The sequence below is a fragment of the Orycteropus afer genome, unplaced genomic scaffold (assembly GCF_000298275.1).
Source record: "Orycteropus afer afer isolate SDZICR_OR568_19922 unplaced genomic scaffold, OryAfe1.0 scaffold00013, whole genome shotgun sequence".
NCBI classification, from domain to species: Eukaryota; Metazoa; Chordata; class Mammalia; order Tubulidentata; family Orycteropodidae; genus Orycteropus; species Orycteropus afer.
Window position 1 is genome coordinate 4,612,651 of NW_006921600.1, and position 16,483 is coordinate 4,629,133.

Here is a 16,483-nt window from a genome sequence, read left to right on the forward strand (position 1 = left end):
CTGCTACTCTGGGTGGGCCTGAGTTTCTTTTCCTCACCTAATCCCTTCAGCTGATTGCTCTTCTCTCTGGCTTCCTGACTTTTAATCCCCTTTCTCCTGCTCTTCCCGCTTGCTACTTTGGGCATCCCTGAGTCGTCTCTCCTCACCTGTAACCCTGGGGCTGACTGCTCTTCTGTCCAGGTTCCTGGCTTTTATCCCCTTTCTCCTGCTCTACCGGCCTGCTACTCTGGGTGGGCCTGAGTTTCCTCTCCTCACCTAATCCCTTTGGCTGATTGCTCTTCTCTCTGGCTTCCTGGCTTTTAATCCCCTTTCTCCTGCTCTTCCCGCATGCTACCTTGGGCATCCCTGAGTTGTCTCTCCTCACCTGTAACCCTGGGGCTGACTGCTCTTCTGTCCAGGTTGTTGGCCAGTAGTTAAAGGGATTTTGCTGTTTCCTATTCCAACATACACGGATCCATGGGGGAGGGGTCTGGGCCATGATGAGCCATTGATCTATATATGAGAACTGGTCTGGGTGACCTGGGTTGCTGGTCACTATTTTCCAAACTGCTTGAACTTTTGAAACTTCTAAGGTGCCCTCTGGGGGTGACCCTACCTCAAAGGTCAGAGCCATTCTCTCTCACAAAAGATTCTTAACCTAGATGGACTGAAGCTAACACCATAATCCTCTTTAAATCCCTTTGGAAAATTTTTGATCATGTGTTCTAACACAGTAGATTTACTGGGGGTACCTCCCATAGTGACAGTGGTACATACAAAACAAAGGACAAGTCCCGAGGACTTCTCTGATGCCTGATCTTCTGCCTTTCTTACAAAGGTTTCAGTGGGTCTTTGGCTAAGGTGTCTCCATATAAACCCTGGAGCAGAGGGCTAAGCCACACTGTTATGCCAATCCAACCTCACATGGAATGCAACTTCAGGCCCATTCAAATTCTGCGACTTTTTGTCTTGGAACTTCACATATATCATTCACACTAAACATTCACACAGACAGACAGACACCAACCCCAAAGAAACTGAATCTGAACTCTCTACTAGAGCTGCTAGAGGACTTGAACCCTCTACCCTACCTAACCTGGCCGAAGGGGACTTGAACCCCCAAAGAGGCCAAAGGGAACTCAACCCCCTGACCTCTTCTCTGGCCTTTCGCTTGAGGGAACTCGAACCCCAAAGACTACCCAGGAGGTGATCAGGCTCCTCTTCCGCCTCTCAGGATGGGCCCACTGAATGTCTGAGGGGACTGTAACCCCAGAGACTCCTGCTAGGGGGACTCAAACCCACTTCCCCTAGCTAAAAGAATTTGGAAGGGAAGAAAGTGGGGTCAGGCCTTCTTATCTCTCCAGGGTCTATCTTCAGATGTTGATTCTCTCCTCCTTATTCTGGTCTTGGCTTTGCCTACTCCCAGTCACCCAGAAGTCCAGACTTGGACCCCTTGGAAGCTATGGGGTGGCACCTCCCATTGCATCCATCTTTTCCTCCAGGGCGCTGTGTGGGGGCTCAGCTGAGTCGGCTCAAGGGGCCAGCTGGCCTCAGTTTCCCAGTCAGGGAACCAAATGAAACAGAAAGGAAATCAAGCAGCACTCAGGAAGAGAGAAGCAGACAGATTTATTAACGCTAGCAGACCAGCTGGTGCTAGTGCACTAAAACAGCTGGCCCCAAAGACAGGGTCTTTGGGATTTTTACAGGGTCTGTAGGCTTGTGTGCAGGGCTAGGTGGGGTTGTGGTGGCAGTCTAGGCAGCAAGGGGTTTTGAGTCGGGTGCAGCTGGGGCTGGGTGCTGGGTGCAAAAGGGGAACTTCTGAGTGGGGAAGAGGAAACTGATGGAGGAGGGTAGCTGAGGTGAGCATTAAAGGGAGCTTGGGGGGGGTCTCTTCTTCAATCTGAACCTAGAGACCATCTGAAGAATAGATTTGATGCATTCAATACTAATGATCAACATCATTAGTTGTGGGATGATACCTAGGACATCATGCTTGAAGAAAACCAAAAGTTATTGAACACACAGAAAAGAATGAAAAGACCAAACTGGGTGGCAGAAGGGACTCTGAAACTTGCTCTTGAACATACAGTAGCTAAAGTAAAAGGAAGAAATGATTAAGTGAAAGAACTGAGAAGATTTTAAAAGGCCAGTCAATAAAACAATAAATTATTATAACGAAATGTGCAATGACCTGCAGTTAATAAACCAAAAGGGAAGAACACACCTGATATTTCTAAAGTTCAAGGAACTGAAGAAAAAGTTCAAGCCTCAAGTTGCAATATTGAAGGATTCTATTGGCAAAATATTGAGTGACACAAAAAGCATCAACAGAAGATGGAATGAATTCAGAGTCACTGTACCAAAAAGAATTGGTTAACATTCAACAATTACAGGAGGAAGCATATGATCAAGAACTGATGGTATTGAAGGAAGGATTCCCAGCTGCACTGAAGATATTGGCAAAAAACAGGGCTCCAGGAATTGACAGAATACCAATTGAAATATTTCAACAAATGGATGCAATGCTGGAAGCTCTCACTCGCCTGTGCCAAGAAATTTAGAAGAAAGCTATCTGGCCAACTGACTGGAAGGGATCCGTGTTTACAACCATTCCAAAACAATGTGATCCAGTAGAATGTGGAAAATATTAAATATCATTAATATCATGCACAAATAGATTTTTTCTGAAGATAATTAAAAAATTGTTACAGAAGAACATAGAGAGGAAAATGCCAGATATTCAAGTCAGATTCAAAACAGGATGTGAAACAAGGAATATCATTACTGATGTCAGAAGGATCTGGCTGAAAACATAGAATATTATAAATTTGTTTGCCTTATTTTATTGACTATGTAAAGACATTCAACTCTGTGGAGCATAGCAACTTATAGATAACATTGCAAAGAATGAGAACTCCAGAACACTTAATTGTGCTCATGAGGAACCTATAACATAGACAAAGAGGCAGTTGTTAGAAGAACGGCATACTGCTTGGTTTAAAATCAGGAAAGATTTGTGTCAGGGTTGTATCCTTTCACCATACTTACTCAATCTGTATGCTGAGCAATAATTTGAGAAGGTGAACTATATGAAGAATGCAACATTAGGATTGGAGGAAGAGTTGTTAACAACCTGTGATAATCAGATGATACAACCTTGCTTGCTGAAAATAAAGAAGATTTGAAGCACTTACTGATGAAGATCAAAAACTACAGCCTTCAGTATGGATTACACTTTGACATAAAGAAAACAAAAATCCTCACAACTGGACCAATAAGCAATAATCATGATAAATGGAGAAATATTTAAGCTGTCAAGAATTTCATTTTACTCACATCCATAATCAATGTCCATGGAATCAGCAATCAAGAAATCAAAGAACATATTGCATTGGGATAAACTTCTGCACAAGACCTCTGTAAAGTGTTAAACCGAAAGATATCACTTTGAGCACTAAGATGTGCCTGACTCAACCCCTGGTGTTTTCAATCACTTCATATGCGTATGAAAGCTGCACAATGAATAAGAAACCCAAAGAACAATTGATGCTTTTGAATTCTGTTGTTAGAAAAGCATATTAAATACACCATGGACTGCCAGGAAAACTAGCAATCTGTCTTGGAAGGAGTGCAGCCTGAATGTTTCTTAGAAGTGAGGTTTGCAAGACTTTGTCTCATGTACTTTGGATGTGGGATCAGGAGGAATCAATCTGTGCAGTAGCAGGACATAATATTTGGCAAAGCAAAAGAGAAGCAAAATAAGGAAGATCCTCAATGAAGTGGATTGAAACAGTGGTTGCAACAATAAGCTCAGACATTAACAGCAATTGTGGAAATGGTGGAGAACTGTTTCATTCTGTTGCACATAGAGTCACTATGAGTCAGAACCTACTCCACGGCACCTAACAACTGTCCCTACCCTCTATACCAAAATCCTAAGCTTTGTACAGAGTCTGTAGTTGCCAACAAGGTGCTAATAAAATTGTTGAAATTAAAAAGCTGGTGGTGTGTATGGGGAGGATTTAATGACATCTGACAATCAAATTTATATCTGAAATAATAATATCTCTCCATAAGGCAAAAGTTGAATGCCTTTTCAGGAAAATGACAATTAATTTCTTTGAAAGTTAGTAACGATGAGCAGGATTGCCTTATGATGTATTTGAGAAAATTTAATCAGATATATTATACGAAATACTCATGCATCGTGAAGCTATCTATACATGAAATGTGAGCTTCAGCTAGCAAACACCGTGTCCTTGCTTACTTTCTAGGAATTTATATTAAAATGCAAGTTAACTGGATGTGTTTGTGTTTGCTAACTTTATAGTGAAGACCCCACACGTTTCCACAAAAAGAATTGGTTAAAACTGAGAATGGGAAGAATTTTGAGTATTCTCCCAGTGATTTTTCTCCTTTTGGGTGGGAATGAGAATAAAGCTTGTACAAAGAAAGTGCTAGCCCAGGTTTAAGGGAATATGGACCTTTATTTTATATGCCTCACACTAGCATTACAATTGTTTATATCTTAAATACTTCAGGTGCCATATGCCAATTTTAAACTAGATTATTTTGCTTTTATCTTCAAATGAGGAGGAAATTATCTAGTGAAACCATATTACACTCTTCAAGGAAGTAATTGTTTGCTTATAATATATCTTTCTTATCAGACTTTACAGTCCAGTGAAGACAGAGTCTGTGTCTACTTTATCTGCAAAAATATCCCTAAGATTTACCACAGTCTTTGGAACAGAGTAGATGCTCAAGAAATAAATGTCCACCAACAGACTGCCTGACTTAATAACTATTGATAAAAGATGACTACTTATAATTAAATAAAATTACCCATTTTGTGGAATAAAATGTGTAGTTCTTTAATGATGATTAAACAATTTAATTCTTATTTGTTTATTTTTTGGGTACTTTGACTCATCAGAAAAAAAATAAGCAATTACTTCTAAATTACTCTTCTGAAATCCATTAAAAATAATCAAATTTTGAATTGTAAAAAGATATTATCAGGGAATTTTAGAGTTTGTTTACTATATAATTTAAAAGTAACTTGAAGTCTGTGCACTTTCATTTAAAAAAAAAAATCTGTAACAGCTTAAGTAATGAATTCCTTATATAATAATATAATCCTAACTGGAGATTATAGGTCCAACAACATATTGGTTTCTATCTAATACATTTTATTGAGTACATATTTAGGGGAATGGGAAATATTCTTCATAATATTTCAAATTAGAAATGTATTTTCACATTATGGTCTAATCACTTGCAACTGTTGTCAAGAGAGACAACATGGAAATTACTCCAACATTTAGTTGCTGTATTATTGTTACATCTAATACTTGGCTATAATCTGCTTTTTATTTATTTGGTTAATTTATATTTTGAAAATACTTAGTCAGACTATATTTTATTGACCAGTAATGATCCATGTTACCATTTAAATATTTTCTGCTCAGTAACCTTAATAGAAAATTCCTATAACTTTCTTATTCCATTCTGAATAGCACCTATTTAATGTGTCTGATAATTTCCAAATTGGAAAACAAAACAAAACTGCATAAGATGACACCTGAATTGATCACAAAATTATCCTCTTAACATTGGTGGGATAAATAGCCTTAACATAATCATTAATAATATTATTCCAAGTTTCTCTGAGTATAAACCTAGCTTGGCATATTGAGGCATACATTATGTACTTGAATTTGTCGCCAATAAATGTGATTTCTGATGTAGAGAACTATTAATGCTTCAGATTGTTGCCAAACATAATATGAAGAACCACTTACTCAGACACCTGATCTTTAGAATGCAGCATCGTTTGTAACAATTTTAACGCTAACTAAGTACACTTTGATGAGACAGCATTTAATAAAATGCTCATTAATTTCATCATTAGCAAGGGTATGCTAAGAAGTAAGCCAGTTTCTTATGTCACGCCCAATTAGCATCCCATGCTAGTAATCCCATTAGTATTGTTGAATTCACTAATGGAAAAACTAATGGGCATGCTACCAGGGCACATTAATTGGGCACGACACCAGTTCTGGTTTTAATTATTAAACTACGATAATGAAATGTGTGTTTGTAAAATATTAAAATGTTGAAATAGGGTTGAAGAAAATAAAAGAGTGTATATAAAAGAAAGACATATAAGGAAAGTCAATCTACAAAAATTCAAGGACTAGAAAATGGATTTACTAAATGGTCATCTTTCTAACAAAATGAGTTCTCTCCATAAAAGTTGGGATATTTTCCATGTGAGAAGGAGCCTCCTTATACTCTTGGGAAATTAAAAACTGTTTTTTGGTAACGTGAACTTCTGTAAGTCATGCATGTTGTCATGCTCTGTATAAGACCAGACAGGAGCCAATTAAATGTATAGATGGACACGTTACATCACTGAAGCTATTTTAGAGAAATAAAAACATAAATGTTTTATTATAACCTTAGATGGTATGATTTACATTGCATATTTTGCTATGTAAAACTTTTGCTATAATACATTAGATAATTATCCATTTTCTCTTAAAAAAAAAAAAAAAACAGATAATGAGAATGGTTACACAATGTGAAGAAAGTAACTAGTGCCACTGAACTATATATGTAGAAATTGTTGAATGAGTGTGTGATCTCCTGTGTGTATTTTTTTTGTATATTGTGCATATTTTCACCAAAAGTAAGATGAATATTAAAAAATAAAGTTGATAAACCTTTTGAATTTTAACATAATACTATATGAAAAATTCATGTTTTTTTCCCAAAGGAGAAAATTAGTGAGAAGAATGGCATTTCTTTACATTTTTTACAAATCTCATTATGTCTGGCTTAATAGATATTAGATTATAAACAACAATACAGCAAAAATTTTAAAACTTTGATGAAATATTCCCAGTAATTAAAAGAAAGCAATACTCTACCCAACCTTATTTTTAGTTTTTACAATTGTTTTTGTTGTTGTTAGAAAAAGATATATTATTGCTTGGGCAATCAGCTTTATTAAGAAATAAATACATTTATTTTCCAAAAGAGTGGATTTTTATGTAGAAAGTACAGAGTAATTTTTCTGGTTATGTTTTCTTTACTAATAATATTAAATGAAGGTGTGGCAAAGTTGAACCATCTTTTGCTTAGTCTTACTTGCTTAACATTGTCAACATTGAAAAGGTTACCACTGTTCTAAGCACATTATACTGAAAACTATTCACTTCACTATAAACACAAGATAGAAAGTTTCTCTTCTATCTCTCTTTCTCTGTTTCTTTACTTTTGCCTCCATTCTTGGTATATTGCATTTCCTAAATCTTATCCACTAAAGAATTTATTAGTTTTTTTTGGGGGGCAGCAAAAATATATACAATAAAACATACAGCCATTCAATAGTTTTTACAGGTGCAGTTCAATAAATCTGGTTACATACTTCACACTGTGTCACCATTCTCACTCTTTGCACCTTAGTGTTTCAGGATTTCTATTGTGCATTTTATCTCACATAGATAATTCTCTAAAAGAGTACAATGCTTAAGGGGAATTTTTATTATTATTATTAATTGAACTAAACTGTTCTTTAGTTTAAAAATAACTTCATGGGATAGTTTTTGTTCAAGGTTTAAAAACTGTTTCTAGGCAAACTGCCAGAGCTGTAACTATGAGGTTTTAGACTGTAAAGTATCATGTAGTAAGTTCAGCCCCATACTTAGGTATAATTTACTAATAAATAGCTAATATCTATTGTAAATCTCATTCCTCCTTGTTATTAGTAGTTTAGTGAGGGTTAGAGAAACTAACTGGCTTGAACTTCCCCTATCTTTAGAATACATTATGAATGATATTTTGTTAAATTCTTATCCCTTTTCTATTTCTACCAGAAAAATTAAAATGAAAAATTCTAGAAAAGGAAACCCATTACCTTTCTGATGAACACAAGCAGTCAAAACACAAGTGTCTTTGTAACAGACCTAATTCTGAAGAGCTCTTTTCAGATTAGGGCACTGTGGCACTCACGAAAGCAAATCATAGAAAAGCCAGAATGATGCTAGGCATCGACTTTAATTGTGAGTTATATCTGAAACTTATACATGTTTGTATCAGAATCATAATGTTAAAACTGGAAAATCGTTTGTAACACCTGCACACACACACTTTTATTTATACTTATTTGTTTATTTTTTCCTCCTAAGGGATCTTCAGTGCAAGTTACAACAACTAATGATAATGGTAAACAATATAGTGATGGAAAATGGCATGAAATAATTGCCATTAGGCATCAATCTATTGGCCAAATCACTCTCGATGGGCATTATACCGGTAAGAATTTACTGTATATATAAATGGTTCTACTAATACATTGATGTTGCCATATTTTTCATTGTTTATATTTCCATGCCTCTTCTTTCCCCTTCATCTCCACTCAAATTCATCTAAATTGCTGTTGAATTTGTCTTCTGGGTGCTCCTACAATGATGCCGGACAACCAGTTTCTCATCCATGCAGGGCTTTAATAAAACAAAAGTAAGAGCAAAAGCACCAGCAGCAATCTTGTATTTTTGATAGTTTTCTACAATTTTCAAGGCTTTTTAATTCTATTCTTTCATGTTACTTTTGCCCTTCAGAAGGCAAATACAGTAGAGTAAAGCAATTGTTATCTGCCTCGCAGACATGAGAGAGAACAGGCTGATAAAATCTCTCTCAATTTATGCAGGTTGTAGGCAGCACTCTTAGGACACATGTACTACTTTCTCAATTCTCAGTTTAGTGTTTTTTCCAGTCTACTCTATCTCCATCTTGATGCAGTTATAAAATAGTTACAGTATCTGTATGCTGAGGCATGCTTTTATCAATTAATTCATAGAATAACTAATTTAAATGACCACCTGCTATATGCCAGGTATTATTCTAGATGCTCTGGATGCAAAGAGCAAACAGAGCATTTGAAGCTTATTTATTAGGGAAGAGCGGAAAGAGACTGAATGAAGAAATATTGAACAAGTATCATGTGGTAGTAAATTCTGAGGACAGTGAAACAGGATAGAGGCAAAAGTGTATGTGTATCTATGTGTGTGTGTGTGTGTGTGTGTGTGTGCTTGGGTCAATTGTGGAGGAGTTATTACAGAAGACCTCTATGATTAGATGACATTTGAGCAAAGATCTGAAGGACAGAAAGAGAAAACCATTGTACTATGAAAAGTTGGGCAATCTGCTTCTGTGGTGATACTGCCTTGGCAACCCAAGGAGGGGTCACTATGAGTCGGGGCCAACTCAATGGCACATAACAACAATAACAACATCAAAAAAAAAAAAAAAAAGTGTTAAAGAAACAACAGGTGCCAGGTCTTCAGCTAGAAGCGTACCATACATTGCATGTCAGGGACCAACATGGAAGTCAGTGTGGGACAGAGGGAGTGAAAGAGCTAGTGATAGGTGGAGAGTCCAGAGAGGCCACTGGGGACTAGATTATGTAGAACCTTTGGGACTCTACAGGGAGCTCTCATGATGTAATGCCTAAGGCATTTGACTACTAACCAGGAGGCTGACAGTTCAAACCCACCAGCCACTCCTTGGAAGGAAGAATGGGCAATCTACTTCCATAGAAATACTTCCTTGGAAACCCAAAGAGGGGTCTCTATGAGTTAGAAATGACTCGATGGCAGTGAGTTTGGTCTTTGTTTTTTTGGGGGGAGTGACTTTACAAGCCTTCTTTCATTGAAAGGATCACTCTGGCTACTCTGTTGAGGGTGGAAACATGAAGACCAATTAATAGGCTTCTGTGATAGTTCTTCAATAATTAAGGCAAGAAATGATGGTGACTTGAACTAGAGAGGCAATTGTGGATGCAATGAGAAGTAGTCAGACTCTAGATCTATTGTGAAAGTCAAATTAATAGGATTTGATGATGAGATTGAGGTAGAGGAGGGGTTAGCAAATTACTACCTGAGGTTCAAATACTCATGTCTGTTTTTATAAAGTAATATTGGAGCATGACCATACCCATCTATTAATGTATGATCTATGACCATTTGGTAGTGTATAGTCTACAAGGCTTAAAATATTTATCATATGTCCCTTTAAAGAAAGAGTAATGTAGAACATGACTGCAAGCCTTGGGGTCTGCACCAACTGGCAGAATATAGCTGCCATAACTAAGGTGGAGAAGACAGTGGGAAAGATTTGGAGAAAGTTCAGAATCCAGTTTTCAATATGTGAAGTCTGTAAACTATCCAAGTATGGATACATCAAGCAAGCTGCTGGATATCTGAGTCTAGGTCAGGGGAGAGGTCGCAACTGGAGATACAAATTGGAAGGTGTCAGCTAAGGATTATATTTCAAGTGAGGAACTGAACATAAATGAGGCTATTGGAGTGACTTGGAGCTCTAGAAAAAAATTACTCCCTCTTCTCAAAGAAGGAGGGACGTAGATAGAAATCTTAACAGGGGTTTTGCAGCACAATCAGGTCTAAGATCTTTCTGGATCTTCGCTCCTGGTTGTGTGCATTGGCACCAAGCCCTCTCTTCATCCTTCTGGAGCATCCAGGGAGTCAGTGTAGATAGAAAAGAGAAGAACTCTGAGAAGAGAGGAGGTCTGGAACATTTATTCCAACATCAAAATGTTGGCCAATGAGTAGAATAAGTGGTCAGGAACAGCCACTGAGGTACAGAGAACCAAGGAAGAGCAGTATCACAAAGACCAAGTGAAGGGTTTTATCAATTATTAAATTAGTGGAAATAGATTATCTTCCTGAAGTTGTAATTCTCACCTTCTTTGCGTAGGTTCCTCTGCTGCTATAAATGGAAGTACTGTCATCGGAGAAAACACAGGCATTTTTGTGGGAGGGCTGCCACAAGATTACACCATCTTCAGGAAGGATCCCAGTGAGTTTTGTAAAGGTGTAAAACTATAGTTGTCAAAATTTAGAAAGCATTTCATTTATATTATTTTCAAATATGAGTAACAGTGTTGTTTTCTAGCTCAAGTTATATTTCCTGTGTCACTATGTTAAAATTTTTTCTTTAGGCATCTTGGCTAACAAATAGATGTATTACTTTTATTTTTATTGTTAGTGCCCCATTTTTCATACATAGAAGGAGTTCATTACAATTTTGCTTAATTGAATTATACTAATTTCAGTCAAAAGTGTTCTCTATTAGGATGACTCTTATTTACAACCTTTTCTAAGATTTTAAATTAAATATAGAACAGCACAAAAATGAAAAACTGTGAGCTTGATTTACACTCCAAATAGAGTGAACAAGGTTCTCTGAGTACTTTCTTTGAGACAGATACTAAACCAGCTTCTGCATAACCATAAATTAATAAAACATGGTCTTTGCAACAATAGGAGATACACATATATGAACAAATAATTCTAATCTAATGCTATAAGTGCTGTAATTGAGATATGGAAAAAGAACTTTCTATAATTTTAGGACAAGATAACAAAAATGTGTTCGAAACTAACAAAAACTAGTATGAATAAAGTTAACCTTATGCTGAAAAGAATCCCCCTTCAAATGTGATGCTAATGATTCTAAGGTTGTCGCACAAGTGCTCATCAAGAATAATATGATGCCCTCAGGTTTCTTCCAGGGTGTTAAAGTGTAACTAACATAAAAGACCCAGTTAATTATAATTTGTTCAAGAATTGTGGTCTTCAGGGAATCAAGAAGAAAAAGATCAAAGAAGTAAAAATTTTCAGAGCATTTTGGCAAGGGATACATTCAAATCCTTAAGACTGATTAGAAATGTCTCTAGAGTAGAGGAGTATTCATTCCATTACTTCCAAATAGTGGAGAGCTCTTTCTAAATCATTCACACAGATATACACACACAGACACAAAGAGTCTCACACATGCAATCAATCACTTTCACATCCTTTGTTCTATTTCTTTGCCCAATAGGCAGACTTTTGTTCTATGGTAGGAACAGGCACCAGAAGGCGAGAACACCCTGATTCCAAGTACCCTTCTTAGAGCGGGCATATCCCAATATAAAGAAATAATTTGACATGTCTGAAAAATTTGGCTTTGTGACACTATGATTCCTGGTGAATAATTTCTCTAGAACTAAGACATCAACTCAAAAGCTGAGAAACAAGTGTTGGGCCTATGTTGTTTTCAAGTGTCATCAAGTTGTTATCAAGTAACTCATAGTGACCCTATGTACAATATTGAAACACTGCCCAGTCATGTGCCATCCTCACAATCCTTGCTATACTTGAGAACATCATTGTAGCCATTTTATCAATCCATCTTGTTGAGGATCTTCCCCCCTTTTTTTTGCTGACCATCTTCTTTACCAAGTATTATATCCTTCTCCAGGGAATGGTCCCTTTTAACAACATGGCCAAAGTAGGTGAAATGAACTCTGGCCATTCTTGCTTCGAAGGAATGTTCTGCCTGCACTTCTTCTTCTTGGACAGATTTATTTATTCTTCTGTCAGTCTCTGGTATGTTTAGTATCCTTCGCCAACACCATAATTCAAAAGCATCAAGTCTTCCTTGGTCTTCCTTATTCATTGTCCAGCTTTCACATGCATAAAAGGAGATCAAAAATACCATGGCTTGATTTAGATGCAACTTAGTCTTCAAAGTACCATCCTTACTTAATACTTTAAATATATCTTTTACAACACATTTTCCCAATACAATACGATGTCTGATTTCTTGACTGCTGCATCCATAGCTGTTAATTGTGGAACCAAGTAATATGAAATCCTTGAAAACTTCAGTCTTTTATCTATGTATCATGATGTTGCTTATTGGTCCAACTGTGAGGATTTTGTTTTCTTGATGTTGAGGTGTAATCCATACTGAAGACTGCAGTCTTTAATCTTCATTACTCAATACCTCAAATCAACTTCACTTTCAGCAAGCAAGGTTGTGTCATCTGCATATTGCAGGTTGTTAATACAAGTTGAACATGTGGTGGTCTGTTCCACAGTCAGCCTTTGGCTGATATATTGTCCTGACTGATGATATTGAGCTTCTCCACTCTCTCTTTCCGCAAATGTATTTAATTTGGTTCCTGTATAAGCCATCTAGTGAAGTCCACATGTATAGTTAATGTTGTTTAAAAAGGTCTTTGCAAGAAGTCAATCATGCAATCTCTGTTGCCATTTCTATGACCAAAGCTATATTTTCCAACTACCTATGCTTCTTCTTTGTTTCCAACTTTTGTGTTCCAATCACTAGTAATTATCAATAGATCTTGATTGCATGTTGGTTAATTTCAGACTGCAAAAGTTGGTAAAAATTTTCAGTTTCTTCATGTTTGACTTTATTGGTTGGTGTATAAATTTGAATAATAGTTGTATTAACTAGACTTCCTTGCAGGCATATAGATATTATCCTATCACTGACATTATTGTACTTTAGGGTAGATCTTGAAATGTTCTTTTTGATGATGAGTGTGGTGCCATTCCTCCTTAATTTGTCATTCTTAACATAATAGACCTTATGATTGTCCTATACAAAATGGTCAATACCAGTCCATTTCAGCTCACTAATGCCTAACATGTTTATATTTATGTGTTCCATTTCATTTTTCACAAATTCCAATTTTCCTAGGCTCATACTCCATACATTCCACATTCCAATCATTAATAGATGTTTGCAGCTGTTTGTTCTGACTTTGAGTCATGACCCATCAGCAAATAATGGTCCAGAAAGCTTTACTTCACCCATGTCATTCAGGATGCCTTTACTTGAAGAGGCAGCACTTCCTTAGTCATATTTTCAGTGCCTTCCAACCTGAGGAGCTCATCTTCCAACACAGTATTAGCCTTGGAATTCTTAAGGTGTTCAGCATCCTTCCTCCACCCCCAGAAGTAGACCTGGCCGTTTAATTCTTTCAAGTCTGTCTACGTCTAGAAACACCATTGAAATCTGTCCACTGTGGGTACGTCTGCTGGTATTTGAAATGCTGGTGGCGTAGCTTCCAGCATCACAGCAACATGCAACCAGCACAGTAGGACAAACTGACAAATGCATGGTGGATTTTTAAAATTAGTAGCAGATAAAAATTTTCCATGTTAGCTTCAAAAGGTAATATTTTTAGTTATACTGTAAAAACCAGGATTTCCTCATAAACATCTCTTTCTGAAGATAGGTGTGTCTGAACTAGGGCTAACCCTTATAATAGTTGTCAGTTACCATAGCTGATGACATAGTGTTTACATGAATGTTTAAGATGCTTAGAGTAAATAGGTGGTGAGAGTTATTGTCTATTTCTTTGATTCTAAGGGCACATAAAATCAATTACTTGATAAGAAATTTTAAATATATATATTTCTTGATATCTATCAACTCCTGCAGAGATAATTCAAAAGGGCTTTGTGGGCTGTCTCAAGGATATACTTTTTATGAAGAATTACAATCCCTTTGCTATCTGGGAACCTCTGGAGTGGCAGAGTTCTGAAGAGCAAGCCAATGTGTATAACAGCTGGGAAGGATGTCCCACTTCATTGAAAGAAGGAGCCCAGTTCCTAGGAACAGGTAAAGTCCTAAAATAGATATAACTAGTTACTTAGCATGAGTATTTATAAGTGACATACTTTATTGCCCCTGTCCAGTTAACTGGACCTCATGTGGACCTAGTATACATAGAAATGCCTGGTTATGCCTTGATGCACATGAATATATTTTCAAAGTCTGAATATGTACTATAAAATTTAAAACTTATATATTTATATGTAAGATCTCAAGTGGCCAATGGTACTTCTTGGTTTGCATACGTCAGTGTCACAAAGGGTCCATTTGTAAGTACATTGTTCGGAAATCAGAATACAGTCTTCCTTAGAAAGATGATTCAAAGGAGTTCTGTTTACCAGGTTAATCCACAGAGATTTATTTTTCTCATTATATAGCTGAATGATATTCCTGAAAGTGAAAGTGCAGCTCTGCAATGGGTTATGTAGTCTGTTGAGGGGAAGTGGAGAAAGTAACCACTGTCCCTGCCTTTCAACAAAAAAGTGAGGTATAGTTTACATGGACTATCTCCTCACTTGCAGTTTCTGCCCTAGCAGCCATCCTAGGTAAGGGAGTTGAAAGGGATATAATGGCTTGGTAGGCAGGTCTTATTCTTCAAATAAAAGCAAATTTATGTCTTCTACAATTATTTCTAAATTGTTTAGTTATTATGTTGCTTAAACTGCCTTTGGAAAAGAAATCTAAACAATATTATAATCTGTGCACTTTTTCATTGCTCTTTTCTCATTACTAGCTAAGTTCCTCTTAGCCAATGCAACCTGTATATCAATTCATTCTGCCACTTCTGCACAATTACAAGAGGGATTTCTTAATTTAGCTTTGCATGTTCTATTGTGAGAGATTTACTCAATTATATGTTTTAGAGTCATATAGTACATTGTTGTTGTCAGGTGTAGCTGAGTTGATTTTGACTCATAGCAACCCAATGTACAGAGTAGAACAGCCCTAAAGAATTACCTAGGGTGTAATCTTTATGGGAGCAGATCACCAGGTCTTTTCTCCCAGGAGTGGCTTTATGGGTAGAACTGCAAACTTTTCAGTCAGCAGCTGAGTGCTTAAATATTGCACCACTAGGGTTTCTTGATATTACATTAACCTGCTAACATATACATTTTCTTATCTTCAAAGGGTTCCTGGAACTTCATCCACATATATTTCATGGTGGAATGGACTTTGAGATTTCCTTCAAGTTCAGAACTGACCAGTTGAATGGATTACTTCTTTTCATTTACAACAGGAATGGACCTGATTTTCTTGCTGTATGTTAATTAATTTCATTAAATTTACTCTAAATTGTCAGACTCAACATATACTATATGAACCATGTGCTAAGATTAGACTCAAATGAGGTTTCTTTGCATATTTATTTTTGTTTTCATTTTTTCCCTAATTATGCAGTTTTGGAATCCTATCATTTTATATTTTAGGAGCATGATGGTTCTTTTAGATAACAATTGTTATTGTTAAAATTTTACTTCTATCAGATCATACTAAAACTAAATAATTAAAACAAATCCAATTTCATTTTGGTGGTTTTAGGATTCTAAAATGTTTTCATTTGCTTGGTTTTTTATATTTCTAGATTCTATAAAGTCAATTTTATTGCTATGACAAATGGATATTTATCCCTCTATAGTATTCATGAAAATTTCTACTTATATAATGTCCTCTTGTTTGTTGTTTGTCTCCACACTGGAATATAATTTCTGTGAGTACAGGGACCTAGGTTGTCTTCTTCTCAGCTTTTTCATCAATGCCTAACTTGATACTTTTTAAGTATTCAGTTGCTAAAGGCATTTGACTACTAAGTGGTAAGTTGGTGGTTCAAACCCACCAGCCACTAAGTGGAAGGAAGACTGGGCAATCTACTTTTATAAAGTTTACTGCCTCAGAAACCCAAAAGGGGTTGCTATGAGTCAGAGTTGATTTGATGGCATTGAGTTTGGTGGTTTTTTTTTTTTTTTTTTAATTGTGATTTGGGTGAAAGTTTACAGAGCAAATTCAC

General features: G+C 36.4%; 1 protein-coding gene across 1 annotated transcript in view; it reads left to right on the forward strand.

The window, feature by feature from the left end:
- Positions 1-16,483, forward strand: part of USH2A (usherin) — a 1,482,371-nt gene that overhangs the window by 652,310 nt on the left and 813,578 nt on the right. Inside the window, exons 22-25 of the mRNA XM_007952540.1 lie at positions 8,175-8,301; positions 10,762-10,863; positions 14,305-14,484; positions 15,607-15,737. Coding sequence (XP_007950731.1) covers positions 8,175-8,301; positions 10,762-10,863; positions 14,305-14,484; positions 15,607-15,737 — 540 coding nt within the window. The remainder of the gene's footprint in view (positions 1-8,174; positions 8,302-10,761; positions 10,864-14,304; positions 14,485-15,606; positions 15,738-16,483) is intronic.